General features: G+C 38.7%; 2 protein-coding genes across 4 annotated transcripts; one reads left to right on the top strand and one right to left on the bottom strand.

Moving 5' to 3' along the window:
• Positions 1 to 2,091: 2,091 nt before the first annotated feature.
• On the top strand, positions 2,092 to 8,529 carry gsdmeb (gasdermin Eb). Its single transcript, XM_085365763.1, has 10 exons — positions 2,092 to 2,162; positions 2,464 to 2,685; positions 2,792 to 2,984; positions 3,225 to 3,399; positions 4,548 to 4,668; positions 4,845 to 4,970; positions 7,399 to 7,526; positions 7,644 to 7,827; positions 7,969 to 8,042; positions 8,161 to 8,529. Exons 2-10 carry the CDS (start codon positions 2,481 to 2,483, stop codon positions 8,383 to 8,385), a joined length of 1,431 nt encoding a protein of 476 aa, XP_085221889.1. The 5' UTR covers positions 2,092 to 2,162; positions 2,464 to 2,480; the 3' UTR covers positions 8,386 to 8,529.
• Positions 8,530 to 9,472: 943 nt separating this feature from the next.
• On the bottom strand, positions 9,473 to 18,301 carry pals2a (protein associated with LIN7 2, MAGUK p55 family member a). 3 transcript variants are annotated; one of them, XM_085365760.1, is made up of 14 exons: positions 18,161 to 18,301; positions 16,873 to 16,957; positions 16,234 to 16,357; positions 15,377 to 15,495; positions 13,836 to 13,988; positions 13,292 to 13,441; positions 12,851 to 13,078; positions 11,996 to 12,127; positions 11,561 to 11,663; positions 11,381 to 11,452; positions 11,125 to 11,286; positions 10,818 to 11,020; positions 10,608 to 10,736; positions 9,473 to 10,490 (listed from the first exon to the last, which is right to left on the bottom strand). In XM_085365760.1, the coding sequence occupies exons 3-14, from the start codon at positions 16,262 to 16,264 to the stop codon at positions 10,314 to 10,316; spliced, it is 1,659 nt and encodes a 552-aa protein (XP_085221886.1). In that variant the 5' UTR covers positions 16,265 to 16,357; positions 16,873 to 16,957; positions 18,161 to 18,301; the 3' UTR covers positions 9,473 to 10,313. The 3 variants fall into 3 exon arrangements, with proteins under 3 accessions (XP_085221886.1, XP_085221888.1, XP_085221887.1); XM_085365762.1 differs by lacking the exon at positions 16,234 to 16,357; XM_085365761.1 differs by lacking the exons at positions 16,873 to 16,957; positions 18,161 to 18,301 and having other exon boundaries at positions 16,234 to 16,393.
• Positions 18,302 to 19,276: the final 975 nt, after the last annotated feature.

Raw genomic sequence — 19,276 nt, 5'->3', positions numbered from 1 at the left:
ACTGGAGTTCATCAGAGTTATTGCCTTAATAGCAAGTGCTTATCTGAGTTGTATAAACACATTTATGCAAACATATTATGAGAATGTTGCTCAATTTGCAGTAGGCCAATTTCATTTTTTTGCCTGCATTCCACATATTATGTTGTGCTAAACCACTTAAACTAAGAAAAGGAAAGATCCTTGGTATGAAGGATGAGAAGAAGAGTTTCATAGTTTATCTACACTAGCTTAAAATGTACTGATCAACTGGTTATGTTGGTTGTTGTCTTACCATGGACATTCTCTACCTCTGAGATAAACTAGCCTCGCTACGCCATTGATTCAGTGTAAACATCCGATATTTATTCTGCATCTGCCTGATGCCTTACTGGTTGTACTCAAACTTGTTTAATTTATTTTGTTGTACCTGCCAGATGTTTAAAAAAATAAAACAAAAGTCTATGTTTCGTAAGGAATTCTTGCTAACAAAATATTGTGCAAGCGATCTCCGAATCCTTACTGAAGTGATTTTTCTGTCCGTTATGAGTAATTACTGCTTTTCGCTATGAATGTGTGAATGATTGTGCAACTATGAGCAGCTGTAGCAAACTCAGTCATATCTTTTTCACTTTATTCAGCACACCATTGTCTCTATGGACCCTGGGCTTTGGGACCAAAAAAAAAGGGAAAAGAAATGTCCAAAAACTATGCTCCATGAGCTCAAATAAAATTTCTGATTGTTTTCTTTTTTGTTGAGTCTTTTGTGATTGTTTGTTCAAAAACACTGAAAGCAAATAGACAGTTGAAATAATTCCCTCTCATCTCAGATGATGAGTTGGTAGGTAGATAGCCTGATTATAATTTTGGTGCATAAAGGAAAAATGCAATTAATTTTAAACATGATGGGTCAGGAATGCCACACGAAAATGCCATTTAGGAAGCTATGAAAAGCAATTGGGGTATAAACACTAGGTTTACTGGGAATGTGAAGCAGTTCCCTGCTTCTTACTATACATATTCCTTAAGTGAAGTAGCAACTCTTAAAGGACTGGTAAAAGATCATCTGCTAAATTATAGAATTTTTTGCTCGTGGCTGCACTTCATCCCTTTATAATTTTCTTGGCTTTATGGGTTAAATCTCAGTGCCATCTAAATGGAAACCTGTGCATGATACTTTCCAATGAATATCCTGCAGTATACAGTAGATATGTTGCTACGTTTCACAAGTGTTGAGTGAATTGTTCCAATCACTTTAGAAACAGCCGTATGTGTTTGACGACGATTCGTGTTTATGGCTTGTTTTTGCCCGTCCTGCTAAGCAATGACCAGAGTTCAAGGTTAATGAGCAATTATGGAGCCGTGCAACAAGTAAAGGTTATCATTTATAAATAACGAATGCAGGAATGTTGTGAGAGTCATGTTGATGAAAAGAGTAAGATACCGCTAGTGATCCTTAGAGCCTGTCTGCATTTTTGACATCCTACAATATGATAAATGACTTTGAAAAAGGGCTCCTTGAGTCCACCTATTCTCTTTTGTTTTCTTTTTTTTTTTTTTTTACTCTAATAATTCACTGTAGTATAGTTTGTTTGTATTCTTTTTCTTTGTTTTGTTTGTTAATCCACGCTAGCGAACATGGGCTCATCAGATTGCTGGGTTATCTTAAACAGCCGCTAGGTGGCGACAAATGCAAATGAAAGCGGACTACTGATAATCTGTTTTTACAAAAATCCCCTATAAAATATTGTCACTGGTCAAATAGGACTGAATAAATTATAATGCAGAGCAGTAGATACATCAATGCAGTGTAATTAAGATACTTGTAAAATAGGTTATTTCTTTATTTTATATATATATAGTCCCTACATAAATCCAGTTGACAATTTACCAGTACAAGCAAATATAGAAGAGACATTATTATTATTATTATTATTATTATTATTATTATTATTATTATTATTATTATTATTATAAGCTGGATTGTAAGCGTACAGGAAGAAAGGCCATATATGCCATATATGTTTCGGCCTCTCCTACCGTGCAGAGGGCGGAGCCTTTTGTCCAAAACAAAGAGTGCAGGAAACCAGGCTGAGCTACTACAGAGGAACTGACTCCTGTAAAAGTCTGACCACTGGGGAGTTTCTCTTGCAGGTCACCAATAAAGCGAAGACTCCGTGGAAGCGGTAGGTGGAAAATTAGCCAGATTAAAAAAAAAAAAACTAGCATATTTCGTCTTATCTACAGTGACTGCTGTACCGATGGACTTTTGGTTTCCATAATAACCGGTGCTTTGATTGTTGTCGTGCAGCCTGGAGGTTTTAAATGTAAAGAGCTGTATGGTGTCTACTATGTTTTTGCTTGAAATGAGTACAGTGGCTGAAGTAGGAAGTTTATTTGTGTTTAGTCCTAAGGAGGAGCTCACATGGGTGAGGTCTTCTGTAGCTGTGTAGTAAACGCCTCCCCTCTCTTCTCTCGCTTTCAAAGCTTTATCCAGCCGAAAGATGTTTGCTCTGGCTACCAGAAACTTTGTGGAGGAGGTGGAAGATAACGGGTCCCTGATCCCAGTGACCAGCCTGAATGACACCATTGCTCTCCTGACGGTGGTGGTGAAGCGCAGGCGTTTCTGGTGCTGGCAAAAGTCCAAATATCTTCCCACTGATTTTAATCTCAATGATATACTAACAGGAGACACACCCATAAAGCCAGGTAAACCTCAAAAGCAGCACGAAAATGGCCGCATGTGTCACAGTTTACTCTCCCGAGATCACAGAAATTTGATTTTTTTTTTAATATATTTATTTACCTTTTGCAGTTGTGGTTGAGACAGACTTCATCAAATACAGTGGGACATTTAGTGACAACATTCAGGGAACTGTGGATGCAAATTTTTCCAAATACAGCATTAAACTTCAGGGTGAAGACTCATCCAAACTCCAGTCATCTTTTGGAAGCTTGAAGAAAGAGGAGATTGATATGCAGAAGTTGCTGCAAGACTCAAAAGACAAGTTGGTTCACAATCTGTACCTGGTGTCACATGTAAAGTTGTTTCAAACACTCTAAACATCACCTGCCGATCAGCATGTTAAAGATCGCATTGGTGATCTTTGTCCAGCTGTAAAGTTTCACACAAAACACGATGCCCGGTTGAATATTAACGCAAGAAAAGATGATGTAGGATAAGTCACAATAAAATTTTGTTTCCAAGAATGTTCCTGGTGAAACTCACCACATTTTTCTTGTGTTAGGGTTCTGGACATGTCCCACTGTCTAATCCAGCAGACAAAGGAGAAGCAAAGACGGGTATTTGGGATTGTAAAGGATCGTATTGTAACCACTCAACCCTGTTCAGTCATAGAGGAGGTGCAGCAGGGAGGACAGTGTGGGGGAAATCTGAGCACCTGTGGCCCCAAGATGACTAAGGTACAATATCAAACCTCGTATCAGACCTAATAGTTGCTGGTATTTAGGGTTCGGTCAGTTTTTAAAGTTGCTAATACATTCCTATATTAAGTCAATAAGCTAAGTTCACAATACAAAATTCATAGGTCCTGTTGCCAGGTGAGCAATACATGTGCTGCTTTTACCCGGATGAGTTTCAGATCTGCGTGTGCCAGCTTTGCGTGTACATTTTGAAAGCAGAAGAGAATAAGAAGAAGTGGAATAAATCTTGCCCACTATGCATGAAACAGTTGCATTGTGGTTCCTCTTCAGAATTCGGGTCCTTCATTTATCCTCGGTTTTTCCTCTTCATTTCCAGAAATCAAAACTGGGAATTTATTGTTTATGTTCTAGCTACATACAGTACTGTGCCAAGGTCTCCAGACAGACTTGACATTCAAGGCTCTTCCTTGGATGTTGGCTGCCTTTTTTTCTGTTTTCTGCCAGGATGATCCTACACTGCTTCAATAACGTTGATGTCCGGGCTCTGAAGAGGCCAGTCCTTTTTGTCCTCCACTGGTCCAGTTTCCTTAGATTTTTTTTAAGGACACGGCACACCATACTGAGATGTGCCAAGCCTTCCACTAATAGCTCTTGGGTATCACCCTGTGTATGTCAAATTGTGTTATCTTTGATATATTTCCTACATTTAACCAAAGAAATGGGAACAGATTATGTGCTTTAACAGGCTGTTAGTAACAAAGTTATTATAGGCTTTTTTTTTAATTAAAGATGGATTCAGTTGTAAATGTTAAGTGGCTTAAAAAAAATAAAGTAAATAAATAAATAAAATTCCTCTGAAGGGTCAGGTATAAGGATTGGAATGAAAATGAGTGAAAAAGCAGCCAGTGTCCAAAGAAAAACTATCAAAAGACATTCAGAAAGCCTGGAGAACTGTTGCCTAAGACCACTTAAAAAAAAAATCACAAAAAAAGTGTGACTCCTTGGACCTAAAACTCAAGACCTTTGCAAAGTACTGTAGTTAAAACTATATCTTATATTAAATTCCACTATAACCTTAAAGAAAATATTGAATCTTTTAATAATTCTTTAAAGTAGATTAATATTTGTGACACTCACTGAGGAATTTTGTTGCCATTTGTTCTGATTCGGTGTTCCTGTTTCTTCAGTTTTTATTGAAGGAGAACGCAAGCTTGGGCAATGACAGTGACATTACCATGGAGATTCCTACCAACACTCCAATAGCCTATAGCCTTATAGAACTAAAGATCAAACACGATGGACAATATGGTGAGAAGTCATTCATTGTATTTGTAGAGTAACTGTCTTACTTCATGTTAATTTAACAAGAACTGATAAACTCAAAGTTATATTTAGTAATTGCAGGATCAGCATCATTAGTTCTAGGCTATTGTTGGAAATATCCATGTTCTGTCTCCTTGAACTATCACGTGCATTTTCCACAGAGCTGTGTGTATTGTCAGGCACCAATGGAGGCTTTGATAAAGTTGATGGTACTGCTAGAATGAAAGACCAGCCGTCTATTTCAGGAGCTCCTGCACATTCATCTGACAATAGCTGCCTTCAACAAGGTAAAGCACTGTTTTCGCCTCAGATTTCTTACCTTTTCCAGCAAAAAAACACACGATTGCATGCAGAGAAATGTCCTGCACACCAGAGCTGTAGAGCACATCAGGTTAGTATTTGTTTCTAAGGTTTTGTCACCACAGTGGAAAGTTTCCATGCATTATTACACTATAACTGAGCAACCGAGATCAAATGTTAGACTGAAAATGAGAGCATGTGATTGGCTAGTCTGTATGACGAGTTCTTATATATTGCATTCTGCTCTTTCCTCCGTGGATAGCTTCTCTCTCTGCTTTTCATTCTTTCCCATAACGCCAGAGTTATGGATATATCTGACAGCTCTGTGTTTTTTTACAGTGTTCCTTATGTTCTAAAAAGGACGTTCCTACAAATACTTGCAAAACTAACTGTGTCCACTCTTTGCAACAGAGCCTTGAATTTTTTTTTGGCCTTAGATTCTTTGAAAAGGGCTCTATAAAAATACAGGTTATTATTATTTTTAATAATATTATTTTTATTAGTAGTAGTATTAGTATTAAAAGTCTACCGTTGGGATTTAATATAGAGGTGCAGTGTTAGTTTTACAGCTGAAAGGTGTGAACGCGGATATTTTGGTGGCTAGCCTTGTTGCCTATTCATATTTATAGGAGTTTCATCTTGATAGCACAAAATTTAAGGAGAAACATACAATTATACTTCACAAGGATTTGTGGCATACAGTTTAGCTCTAAATTTAATGCTGTAAAAAGCATGTCTTACTTTGGTTTGAGGATTTTTGATAGTTGGAGCGTTCATTTATTGGGAACGAGGGGGAAATGTTATGAGAACTGGGTTTCAGGTTTTTGTCACATTTCTACATAAAGCTCGGTACATAATTAAAAAATCTCTGCATGTTTTTTCTCAGCAGTGCGCACACAGTTATTTTCATATAGTTTCCTTTTGATTAATGCCAGAATCTTAAAATATGTAATATATATTACCTTTACTTGTAGCTTCATGGCCACAGTAATATTTTCATTAACACAAGTATGAATCAGGATATGACTATAAAGGGTTTTGTGTTCCTCTACACATTGACATCACTCACTCCGTCATACTCCTTCATTGGGTGTGCTCGTTTTTCAGCCACTAATTTGCGCTGCTCTAGGCATGTAGTTATTGAAATGAACCAACTACATATTTGTATATAAATCAGCACATTATTAGTAAACTATCCACTTTCATGGGTGTACTTTTGTTAATGCAGATTCTTTGGCTCTTTGGCAAAAAATGGCATTTGCTTATTCTGTGTTGCGCTCCAGCAGCACCACACCTCTGCTGTATTCAAGTCAAAGGGTCTCTTTTTTTTTTTTTTTTTTTTTTTTTTTAAATGACATCAGAAACAGCAGTATGCGACATTACGTGATGGCAGAGCTTCAGTTCATCCTTTGTCTTTTTTTTTTTTTTTTTTTTTTTTAATAAATAGGACAGGGGGAATGAATGAGAGAAAGAGGGGGAGAGAAAGAAAGAAAACCAAAGGGGAGAAGAGACGGTGAGAAGGGGGGGGAAGAGAGAGAAAAAAAAAAAAAAAGAACTCCTGGGTCACCTGTATGGAGAAAAAAAAAAAAACAAACAAAAAAAAACAAACAGAGGAGACAGCAAACAACAAAGAGCAACATAATAATAGAGAAAACAAAGCACCATCACAATAAACTAGCTAGCCATAGATATCAATATTTACTAAATAATAAACGATATTGTGCAGCACGCAAGATAGACAGCGCACAGTGTGCTTTGAGGTAGCAGCCAAGAAAGCTTTAGTCCGCGTCTGTGAATACCCATGTGTGCATACCTGTGTGGATCAGCATGCTTGCATTCCAAAGGTTTCTCCATGTAATGATCTGCTAGGGAGTGTGGGGGGGCCACAGCCCCGTCCTCCAGGGTGTGAAGCGGGTATGGAGGAGATCAAAACTCCAGATATCCAGAGGCCCCCAGAACACAAGAGACCAAGGAAGACCAACAGAGGGGCAGCCGCGTCAAAGGGTCTCAAAGATAAGAGACCTTGCTGCATCTTATCAGAAGGGTGTTAAACGTATTTGTAAACACAGTTTTGACCTATATTAAAAGGGTACAATACAGTACAGTTTACTCTTTAGTTTGCTATGGAAGTTATGTACTGACTGTATGATTTTATTGGGTGGAATTTTGAATCAGGACTTAACCTGCTTGGAATAAGCCAAGATAATAGTTTTGCATTCACTGGCCACAGCATGCATGCGTGTATTGACTTTTTTTTTTAAATAGCATGTATATACACATGCAGTGTTTTATTAGCTTCTACATATTGTTGTGGTTTACATCATCATAATCTCAGTTAACCTTTTTAACGTGCTCCGGGAGAATGTTTTATCTTTGACAGTGAATGACAAACTGTCCTTATTTTTCTGTCTTCAGAACTAGACCAACTGAGCGATCATTTCCAGCTGCTTTCAGCTCTTCCGGCATCCACCAGGTCCGCTCTGCTACAGCAGATTACAAAACTTTTGCAGGACCAGATCACCATTAGTGCACTTCAGGATGTGGTAAGAGGAACGAAGAGGTCTGGGCACTGGCACTGCACATTCACTAAAAGAAAATGGACATAATGAAATTCAGTTACGTTCCGTTTAAAGTCTGACCTGTCTCCTTCTCTGTCTCAGCTAGAGCAGATGTGCGTGGATAAGGGATCTGCCTCAGTTGACTTTAAAACAACAGCGTCTCAAAAACAGAATTTCCAGGCAATTCTGGATCTTTTAGAGCAGTCTAGTCAAGAGGAACCAACTGAAAAAAGCCGATCCACATCGCTTCACACAGCCCTTCACCTCTTAATCAGTGCATTGGATGGTGAGAAAATTTGTACTCTACAGTCATTACTTGTGGATTTCTTTTCATATACTAGAGACCTAGTATACCCACTTCATGCACACTGCAAGTTCTAAAAACTTAATGCAGGTTCCTTCATCATGCGTCTGTTTTGTCTTTCAGAGATGACAAATGATTGTCTTGCTGCCTTGGAAATGTGCTCCAGCCCTGCAGTGTTGGGGATATTGGAGCTACTGGTTAGTAAATCCTCTTTTTTATAAAATGGCACAACATGTTAAGCAGGTGTTTCTTTGTAAATTAAACATTGCACATTAAGTCAGCTGCCCCTTATGAATCTCTCAACACCTGTTCCAGGTGCAGTGTGCATCAAAAAATGGAGAGTTGCCTCTGAGCGCCGAAGCGTCGTCTGTACTGACAGAGGCCATCTATGGAAAGATCGAACATCTGTTTGCCTCCTGTAATGTGTCCCTGCGGAGAAATGGGGACATGGTGAAGGCAGAAATAAACAAGCAGCCAGGAAATCCTCTGGTCCTGTGTATCGTGATTCGAAGTCTTGCCTCATTAGCTCAGGGTGTTTGAACTGAAACCTGCTTTACAGCCACCAGAAACAAGTGTCACAGTGGAATTAGGTAAATGGAAACATGTAAATAATTCTTTTTGTTATTTTAATAGAATATTTTAAGGGGTGCTACATGACCAAGAAGTCATTCTAAAAATACTGAATACTTGATCTGGACTCATATGTGATTACTCAATGTGTTTAAAAAAATAATAATAATAATAATGAATTAATAGTCAGACTTGATTTTTATGTGAATAAATATGCAAAATTGTATCTATTTTTTTGTAACTTTGGCAGTTTCCTTCAAATAAAAAATGATTTTGAGCTGTTGTCTGATTGTATAAAAAAAATTATGAACCATATTATAAAATTATCATGGGTGTGGTGCTTAGCACAATCCTTTCCCAGCAGAGGTTTCGGGTCTGTATCCCGGTTGAAGCCTCCCTGTGCAGAACATATTCCTTGGAATGTGAGATTATATAGTCGTTACAACTTAATTCACATCTAAGTGCGCAAAAAGAAGCGATAACCTAAATATGGTCATCTCAGGCACACAGCTTGCAGCAATATCCCTATAGACAAATCTATTATGCTCCTGGTTCTGATTATGTTGGGCATTCTCATGGAAAAAAAAACATGCTTTGTCTCTCAAACTACCATCATGTTTTATTATTAACATCTTATTAACAGTATATAATTATGTCATCATCACTAAGATTGTATTCAAATCAATTGTTCTGAGCAATAACTGTTTCTCAAACGTGGACTGATCACATTCTTTGACAATATTATAGCAGTAACATTTCAGGTTATTTTTACTCTCAGATCAATTATTAATTCTCCAATGAGCTCCATCTTCAGGATCTTTGACGCTCATAACACAAACCTCATTCTGCACCACCCTGGCTTGTGTACATTTAAACTTTTTGTGTCATTTGCTACTACATACACTTTTGATTTTTAATATGCCTGAATGTAGCATGTTTGTCGGCAAGTTTGCTTAAAGAAACACACCTAAAACACAGCGGATCATTAGAAAACACCAGTTATTTATTTGACATCTGAAAATACATCTTATGTGAAATCTTGTGAAATATAATTTTATAAGTAAATATGAATTTTATTTAAAACTGTTAAATTTTAGTACATATCACATCAAAAGGGATGTTTCACTGAGGTGCAGTACCCTGTTTGAGAGTCCTGTGGAAAGTCTTTCTTTGAAAACACAAACACAGCAACAAATACTCAGAAACATTTACATGATCCAAACGTCTGACACGGAGTCAGCGTATTTAATGTAATATCTTTCGTGCTTGAGTTAAAGAGCCATAGGTAAACACTACAGGATTAGTTTTCTTCCTGTACAACTTCATACAGTGACTGGCAAATCGTTTTCCATTCATTAAGTTTGGCTGAGGAGTTAAATGTTTGCCTCCAGGAGGAAAAAAGGTCTCATATATATGACACTATTCTACACGAATGACAAGTCTGTAATGACAGAATGAGATGAGAAACTGGACGCATAAGCACTGTAAACTGTAACACTGAGGTATTATTCTTTTCAATGAGCGAGCCCTCATTTTTATGTAGAATAAATACAACTTAACTGATCTTACATACAGATGTAACATTAAAAACTGGGTTTGCTTTCAAAAGCATCTGACACGAGTGCCAGTACTCTTCCAATCCATGTGAGTAAAAAATATCATTTAAAAAATACTTGCCAATAAATAAGTACACTTCCTATGTGTTGTGAATTGCATAGTGTGCTAGAAAGGAATCTGGCAATTCAGGTTAAGGTGACTGTGATGCAACTTTGTGTGAGACCAAATTCACACAGGCTTGACGTCCAACACTTACTTTGTGTGCAGCACAGTGTTGAATCCCCTTTTATCCTAAGCCTGGCACCTCCAACAGCAGCTTCTCTCCAGTGGGGGGTAAAATATCAGTAGACCCAGCTGACTGGAACCCACTGTGGCTCTATGATTAATTGCTCCACTGCTTCCTGGAGCTTGTCAAAGGCTTTGTCCAGATTGTCATTAACAATAGTCAGGTCAAAGTAGTGGCTGTATGCCCGGCGGATCCTGGCGCTCTCATCTACAGTCTTCTTCAAATCATTCTCCTGTTACAGAAAATGGATTAAGCCCATTTATAGAAGGGAAGCCACAGCCATTACAGTGACAACCACTGTAAAATCCCACCATCGTATTTAAGAATGTTTCATCGGCTTAAAACTTACCGTGAGTAGTTTGGTCGTAAGTCCAGCATCTACCACAGCTTTGTGCATAGCTCTTAGTGTGTCCAGCTCAGGAGCAGCAATAAATACCACAAACGGCATAAACTCAGCAGTCTTCAACACTTTCAGGGCCTGGGCATAAAATGTGATGTCACTACCAAAGCTTTTAGGAAAAGCAGATCCAGATATTGAGTGCGTGCATCTTTGACCGACCTGAGGGTTAACATCTAGGATACAGGTACGGCCGGCAGCCACCACTTCATGGATAGAGTCGATCTTGGTTCCATAAAGGTTGCCATCGTACTCGCCGTGCTCCAGATAGCGGCTCTCTTTGATGTCCTTCTCCATCTCTTCCCGTGTAACGAAACAGTAGTTTTGCCCATCTTTCTCCTCTTCTCTGGGACGGCGTGATGTAACTGAATGTAGAAGGTAAGAAAAGGCATTTCATGCAGCCTGACGGGTCTAAAGTCTGAACATTTCGGTGGTCTCAGGTCTATGTCTCACACATGCACGCACTCACATGGGACAGTGGTTCCATATCTCAGGGGATTCACGACAATAAGCCTGTTCTTTAGGCTCCGCCTCCCAACTCCCTGAGCTCCAATCAGAACCAGCGTTTTCCTTTGGAACGGGGGCATCCTGGCTACCTCTTCATAGGTCTGCAGCTCGTAACGATCAAACTCTGTTGAAGGCGATACAGAGTCAGTACTGTGTCACCATTTTAAAAAATGTAAATATTTAAGCGCGAAAACCCTAAAACTGCAGGTAATACACACCTGCATTCTTGGTAGTGAGGTACATCATTTTTTTCTTTTTTTTCTTTCCAGTCAGAGTCCCACAGAGCATCCCTGAGTCAAATGCACAAAGTATTAGTGCTCCGCATTTTGGTGCTGAAATCTAACCTTCATTAAATCTATACAAGAGCAGCTGGTACGGTTGGAAAGAGTCATACTAACCTGTACCTGACGTGTCCCAGTCTCTCCTCACAAAGGCTTTTCTCTTCTCCTCCAAGACCTGACTAGGGATGAGGCCAGTGGCTCCACCAACAACTTTCCGTGCCTATACAGGGGTTAGAGTAGTTGAGAGATGCTTCAGACTCTTAATTTAAATATATAGAAAGAAAAAAACTATTTGATGGTTATTAATCTTTTAGAAAGCTGTAGATTCTTACAAACTGACTCAGAACTCGCACCAAGCAGCACTTTCGCCATTGGGGAGCAGCAATGGCTTTAGAGTTCTGCAGTGAGTCTTTGATGTAACCTATGTAAGTGGCCAACGTTGTTGCCAACATTCATGGTTGTGTGTAGTGTATTATGTATTAACTACTTTGCGATCCTTGTGTTTTACATATTGTGGCAGCCATAAATTTCCAGTAATATGAGCACACTCACCTGCCACCAATTGGGGTCTTCCTTGTTGACTACATGAATCACATCTCCTCTGGAGAAGGCCAGACCCGCCTCTTTACAAGGGATCAGGTTATCTGTGGCTGGGTTGTAGTTGAAGTGTGACTTCACATAAACCTGCAATTTAACAGAGGTGAGGTGTAAATCTGTACTGTGACATTACAACACTTAATTAAGCTGCAAAAAAACTACATATGTCTCATGACTCTTGATTTTGAAATACAATATGAAAGTAAACCTTCTTCTTTCCCAGTCAGAAGTCAAAAGCCTGAGTGAGTTGGACCACATACAACTCTTAAGTGTGAACAGGAAGAAACATTTTCACTCTTACTAACAGTAGATAATTTATCGTCCTCAGTACAAAGTACCAATAGCCTTATGATGTAATTTTACCTAAGGCTTCTCAGTGTCAGCTGCTATGTGTGCTCCATTGAATAAAGTGGTGCATGTCCTACTTGGTGTGTGGAGTGTTATTAATAGATTCCCATGGGCTCAGTTTTCAAGAACCTGGTATTCAGAGATCACTCAGCTCTCAATCAATATATATTATTCATTAGAGCACAATTTCAGAATATATTATTGCAAATCAAATCAAATACCAACAGCAAATATTAAGGTGCATTTATATGACTGAATGTAACTTAATATTATATGAAAAACTCTAAAACTAAGAAAAATGTCATTAAAAGCAATTCATCTTGCATCCAACTTATTAATTAAACATCCATCCACCCATTTTCATCCACTCATCCAGGGCTGGTCGTGAGGACTGAAAAACTAAACTAAGATTATCAATCACCTCCAGGTGAATTCAGAAAATGAAACCTCCTTTTTCTGTACCTGTGGAGGTGCTGGTGTGTCTTTGTAGCTTGGCAGGACCTTGAGTGTAATACTCCCGCTGCAGTCCCTCAGCAGCTCCTGGAGCACATGTGGGTCGCTGCCGACCTCTCGACCATTCACCTCTCGGATTATGTCCCCTGTGTGCAGCATGCCTTGCCTGTCAATTGAGCTTCCGTGCAGGATCCGGGCTATCACCATCTCTCCTCGCACCACGCGGAATGTCACCCCCTGAAAGAGAGTAAGAGTCAATAAAGTACTGTACATCCGCACTTCATAAATCATAGAGGAGGCCAGTTTCATGCGTTGGTCAGGTTCCTCTAAAAGATGATGATTAACTATGTAAGGCTGAGTCACTGCATCCTAACAGATAGTCAGTGAAAGGGCATGTGTAAAACTCTTTGCAACTTAACAGGAGTGTTTACCAATGCCTTGCTAACTCACCAGTGGTTCCCCAGCTTTCTTCTGGATGCCAATCATCCTGACAGCATCAGCTGGCATCAGTGAACTGGTCATCATGGAATTACTGTTAACTGCAGTCTGCGATGTTTCATAGCACTTTGCAGCCACTTTGTCATGAGCTTCTATCAAACACTAAGACAGAAGAAGAAGAGAAAAATACACACAGAAAGAAATGACTTAACAATATGTTTCTTGGAAAAATGAAAAAACACTCCAACATGCATTACATGAATTACTATGAACAAATGAAGACAAACTGCACTGCCAATAGACTAACTGAAAAATATCCCCAAGCAGTTACAGACAGTGAAGACAAACAACATTAGATTTACTCAAACAGTGCGTAGGAATCCTCTCAATACTCTCCGAAACAAATTAGTTGATAGTAAGAAAGCGAGACCAGTTAGGTGAAGCTTGCAGACAGGTAAATCAGAAGAAATGAGGTAGGGGTTGGAGAAGCAGCTCTGGCTTCCATTTCCACTCCAGTAAAAAGCCCCACCCCGCCACTGAATAAGACTTAAGGTACCTTGAAGTGTGGCTCCTGCAGGATTTTGACAAGCTCAGCAGCGGCAGCATCCTTATCTGTGAGATTGTTAAGGGCATCCAAGATCTCAGTGACAAGCTGAACATTATCATCCCGCACGGCTTGTAACGCAACTTCCTCCAGACGCTCATGTGCCTAAACACAGACATGTCCACCAAAAGAGTGTACACAGCAAGTCAATGTTTGTATCAAGCATGAGGTAAATTTGGTTAGCCTTACAAACTGTGATTTTATAGCATAATAACATTCCCAAAGCTGCAATTACCACTTGATGTTTTTTCTATATTTCTGCCAAGCAGCCAGATTACACTTTAGATCCACTCAGTGGACCTGCTTGTTCCACTGAGTGGATTTATAAAGTTTGAAAACTGTGGCGTGAAGGTTGTGATTTTAGGAATTTGGACTATATTTTGCACATGTGGAAGCATGGGGGCTTGCAAGTTGTTAAGAATGGACTATGCCATTATGTTCCTCAGCCAGAGTTCTGAATGACTTCTTAATACCATCTTACTAACAAAAACACTTCCATAATTGTCATAATTCCATAATTTAATCCATAATTGCACTGGCTACAACAGCAGGCATTCATAAAAACCCACTTGCTGATATTTTTATTGAATTTTAATATATCCAAACATTTTAAACAACTCAATAACAAAAAATATATATATATCACAGTGAATTACTTTACCACCTACACCAAGAACAAGCGGGCTTTGTTTCTGTTAAACTATCACTGTGATATGCAGAAGAATGAAGGAAAATTAAGAGCAGAATATAAAGTAACAAGGGATTCAAATCCATTTAATATGATTGATGGGCCATCTGTGTAAAATAGTGTATTTTGTTTTTTTAAAGCTACAAACTCTTGTTACAAAATAAGGACAAGAGTTTCTCTTTGTGGACGGTTTTCTATAAAAAGCTGTCTATTTATAGTTATGGTAGTTAAACCTGATGACCTCAATCTGCACTGGAGATATTTTTTTCAGAATGTTATGTAAGCCATTTGTTCTTCATGCTGTAAGCCTCTTTATTTGTGTGTCAAATTGATTGATCTAATTTTAAGAGGTTTTCTGTTTTTACTTAAGCTTCAACATGAACTTAAATTTGTGGTGATTAAATAAAAATAAAAATACAAAAAAGCTGTGCTATACAGCCCTGCAGAGAGTAGACCTTTGTGTTTTACTCTTCCGATGACAGGAAGGGTATTAGATTGCAGTAGCTAGATTTCTGGTAACTAACTTAAATGTGGACACAAGAAAAAGACACACAACAAGTAATCAGTTCATGTGATTACAACTCTTGCACATAAAGCATGAATTCCCCATTTCTCCCGTCTCCACACATGAGAAAACACCAGCTACAATTCACTTCCTCTGTCCTACACAGACTTCTAATCTACTTCACTTATAGCTAACAGAAAAATCGACCTGATGAAATTATGGTGAGATGTATCTGTGCATGTGTTTGTAGGAAGTGGAGAACAAGCAAACAGAAGTGGTTTCAGCGAGTGCACAACATACCTGAGCAAGGGAACGGACGATGGGGCTCTCCATGATCCCTCTGAGGAAGATGAGGTCAATATCTTTGGCTCCTGTGCCTGATGGCATGTCTCTCAGGTTCTCCAGCACCTGTTGCATGGCTGTAGAAGAACAGATAAACTTAAATGATTTAGCTAACCATTTGCCAACTGCTCTCTTTACTTCTTTTAAGCTCTAAAATGAACTGCTATGTAAAAACAGAGGCAGAAATACTAGTGAAAAACCAACCTCGTGACCAGCAGTAATAAATATAATTAAAATTCAGAGCCAGTGGAAAACTATTTCAGTATACTACGAATGGACAAGGCAAGAACAACAAGTGGGGAGCGAATCAATGGGCCAATTCAAAGAACATTGCTCATTTCCATTGCAACAGCAACAAGGACGCACGGTCACCAACGAATTGTTTCACTAATAGCTTTGTCTCGTAGTGACTAGTGACACAGGTCAAATTATTATTATTATTTTACTTCTAGCAACAAAATTAATGCAACATCTTGCTTGTCACCAAGAAAGACGTAGCAATAAAAACACTTGTCATTTTTTTCTCTTTTGTTTATATGAGGAGTACAACACTGAATTAAAATGTAATCTGAACAGATGAGCCTGAAACGTTTTTATCAAGAGAACCATGTATTAAACATAGTTTTTTCTACATTTTTGTCCATAAAAAAGAACAAATGGAATTGTTGACAGGCGGCCAAAGGCACCCCCACAACTATCTCTGAGAAGTGGGCACAGTACCATTCAAATGGTAATTAAATGGCAAATATGGTAAACAACACTGCTGCAATTCCTGTGCAAAAGGCTAGTCGGGGACTTTGTCTCTTACAGCTTACCTGAGCCAGACTTTGCGTTGGCCACAGTCATGTTTATTATTCCACAGCTCAGGATGGTGAAACTCCCTAAACACGGTCAAAAGCCACCCAATTGCTGTTTACAGAAACCAGAGCAACTGGAGAGCTGCAGGATGTAGGAAACCCACTCGAGTCAGTACAGTATCACACTAAACAAGCCTTTTTCAATGATTAGAATCAAGCCTGCATTTACTGCTGTATGAGTGATAAACAGATGCAGAACGGAGAGCAATTAGAAAAGAAAGCATTTGTTGGTCTTTGTGTTTTATGCATGTTAGCACAAAGGGCACTCATGAATTAAGCAGATGACAAAGAGGGTGATTGAATGACAAAGGATGAGTCTTCCATCCTTCTGGCTAAAGGTTGTGCCAGCCACACACAGAGAGGGCCCTGGGGATTTTCTGTGCAAACACGGTCTCCAAACAGAGTGAGGAAAAAAAACTCTCGAACTCCCTCAATACACAGTAAGACAGTCGACTCAGGAAGCCTTGTTTGACTACAGATTGTGAACTGTATAAACATAAATGAAACACTGTATTCTAGCTATGCACTATCAACAAAAGCAGCAAAACAACCATGCTGACCTAAAACAAATACCAAAAAAACATGGCAACAACTCACCTAGTTACTGATTTCAGATCATCAGTGCAGCAGGCCAACACCGAGCCCCACGTTTTCTAAAAAACACTCATCTGGTACCTCTGGACTAATGAGAGAATGGAGGGAGAATAATCAGAAATTGAGCAAGACCGTTTTAACACCATTATAACTATCAATAAAAGCAAATCATGATAAATACGCAACTCCCTACCCTTAGGGTCCCTTTATTGTCCACACTTCTCCTGCCCATTCAATGTTATTGTAATGCAGTCATTGTGATTGGCCAAGATGATCACATGACCACTGTCTATTTAAAGAGGAATTTTATTTTAAAGCTTAAAGGAGTCAAATTATGGACCTACATTTTATCCGATTTAAAGTAATCAAAAAATAAATCATGTAGTAAAACAGTTATAATTTGTATGGGACGCGTGATTTTGGTATATTATATTTACATTAGTTAAATATTCTGTTTTACTTCTCAATTACAATTTTCAGTTGTTTCGTTTGCATTATACACAATATATTCTACGTAGGGCAGACAGCATTTCGTTGGTCCGTATCCTTAGCATTTGAATAAGGTAAATGTTTAAACATTACTTCAAGGAAAATAAAACCTATGCACATCACAGCTGTTCTCATAAGAGTGTTCTCTCTTCTTTCTTTAAACTCCTGCAGCACTTCTTAGAAGAAGCTGAAATTGTCACCAAACCTCAGGCAGGACGAGTGACTTATAAATGTGTTCTCTGCAGCGGTTAAATTAACTGATGTCAAGCTACACACGCACTGGGCACGTGTAACCACTTCAACGTCAGGTAGCTTAGCTGAAATGGTAAGTAGAAGCCGTGAATACTAATTTTGGCGTTAATTACAACGACCAGTTGCTGGTTGAAATAAACTAAACCGTAGGTCTCTACTCTCAGGGCGTCTTGTCATTAACACCAGAGCTCGTGCCGTGTCCGTTTGGATCTCATATGCGGGCGAATTAGCAGCGCTAACTAGCAACTACGAGTGGCGTGCGCTCTAAGTTTTATTTTTGGCCGACAAATAATACTAATAATACATAATAACAGACATGCCAGCAAAATTTAAACAGGCTAGCTTCGGTAGTTAACGCTCAGTTAGTATCGGCCCTTGCAGCAGAGAAGTAAAATCAGCTAAAGTTAGCTTTGTAGTAGCTAATAGTAATATGTGGCTCATAGTAGCTACTTAACATTAGCCAGTGGCACAGTGAAATCCGAGAAACTACTAGGTCCCGTACCGTTACATAGCCTCACATAAACAAATGAATGAATGAAATATACTTTACCCAGTTAAATCAGTTTCCAGTCAAGCTTTCATTCTTTTCTTTATTCCGGAGTTTTATAATTCGCCGATCATTCGCGCACGAATAAGTTGTTACTGCGTTTTCAGAGTGCGTGCCTGCATGCGCCCCTGCTCTCAGTTCCCAGTCCACTCACGCACTGCTAATGTCATCCAGTGCCGTTCAAGTTATATCTAGTGCAGCGAAAACCCGCAGTCTTCTCATATAACTTTCTGTTACACTAAAATAAATAACGGTAGAAATATTAAGTAGAGTAAATGTTTATGTATGAAAGTAAGCTGTAGCAAAGTTGTTGCCCTCTTCAGATTTTTATGACCCCGTTAATGTACTTTTTGTTTTGTTTTTGACTAAATGTATTTTAACAACAGTACTTTGTTGAATTAAATATGCGAGTACTGTAAATTAAAATATACAGTTGCCTTTTGACCACCTATTGTGCCTTTTCATGGTTTTTATGAATAGGGATGAATATTGAGTCAATTATCCATTACTGAATTGGTTTATAGGTCTCATCCTTTATCTATTTCGTGTATTGATTCCTGATCTACTGTGAGTAAGCGAGTGTGTGTGTAGTCTTTAAAAACAAGTCGACTGAATGTCTAACCTTATATACAGATTAGTTTCTCTGCTGACTCCAGAAAAGCATGCACAATGATGACAGCTCATATTGCATAGCAAACAGCACAGCTAAGAACTAAACTGGAAGGATACGCTTACCCCAAGAGATACTGTAAGCCTCACTGCCATCTTTGAGTCCTGTAATAATTGTTGCCATGTCTGGCAACAAATAACCTCATCTGCACAACCGACATTCATAAAAAAGTGACATTTTCTCTCAAGGCACATAGAGACTACCATAGCATTGCATGATTTGCTTTTATGTATCCAGGTCACTTGATGAGATTAAAGTGTTAATCTGTTGTGAGTTAGGGTGGAGGCAAATCTCAGTAGGCTTGATAAAAGAGGTAAAAGTAAAGCTGAGAAAAACACTTTGATGTACTCACATTACTAATTTCTATTTCACATTTCCCCTAAATAGGACTCTTGCAGCAGACATGTTTTAAAAGCTATTTGCCCCACTTAAGAAAAACCTCAAAATGC

This window comes from Diplotaxodon limnothrissa, linkage group LG11 (assembly GCF_057381915.1).
Source record: "Diplotaxodon limnothrissa isolate DT_005_m linkage group LG11, D_limnothrissa_male_GT1.1, whole genome shotgun sequence".
Taxonomy (NCBI): Eukaryota; Metazoa; Chordata; class Actinopteri; order Cichliformes; family Cichlidae; genus Diplotaxodon; species Diplotaxodon limnothrissa.
This window is presented reverse-complemented; position numbering and strand designations above follow the sequence as displayed.

Bases quoted from the DNA above. Each gene is read 5' to 3' on its own strand.
- gsdmeb (XM_085365763.1), top strand. From the start codon at position 2,481: ATGTTTGCTCTGGCTACCAGAAACTTTGTGGAGGAGGTGGAAGATAAC. The intron at 2,686-2,791 runs GTAAACCTCAAA...TACCTTTTGCAG, and splicing joins AGACACACCCATAAAGCCAG to TTGTGGTTGAGACAGACTTC. The intron at 4,669-4,844 runs GTGAGAAGTCAT...CATTTTCCACAG, and splicing joins CAAACACGATGGACAATATG to AGCTGTGTGTATTGTCAGGC.
- pals2a (XM_085365760.1), bottom strand. From the start codon at position 16,264: ATGACTGTGGCCAACGCAAAGTCTGGCTCAG. The intron at 15,496-16,233 runs GTAAGCTGTAAG...GTTCTTCTACAG, and splicing joins CAACGCAAAGTCTGGCTCAG to CCATGCAACAGGTGCTGGAG. The intron at 12,128-12,850 runs GTACAGAAAAAG...GTTAAATTGCAG, and splicing joins ACACACCAGCACCTCCACAG to GTTTATGTGAAGTCACACTT.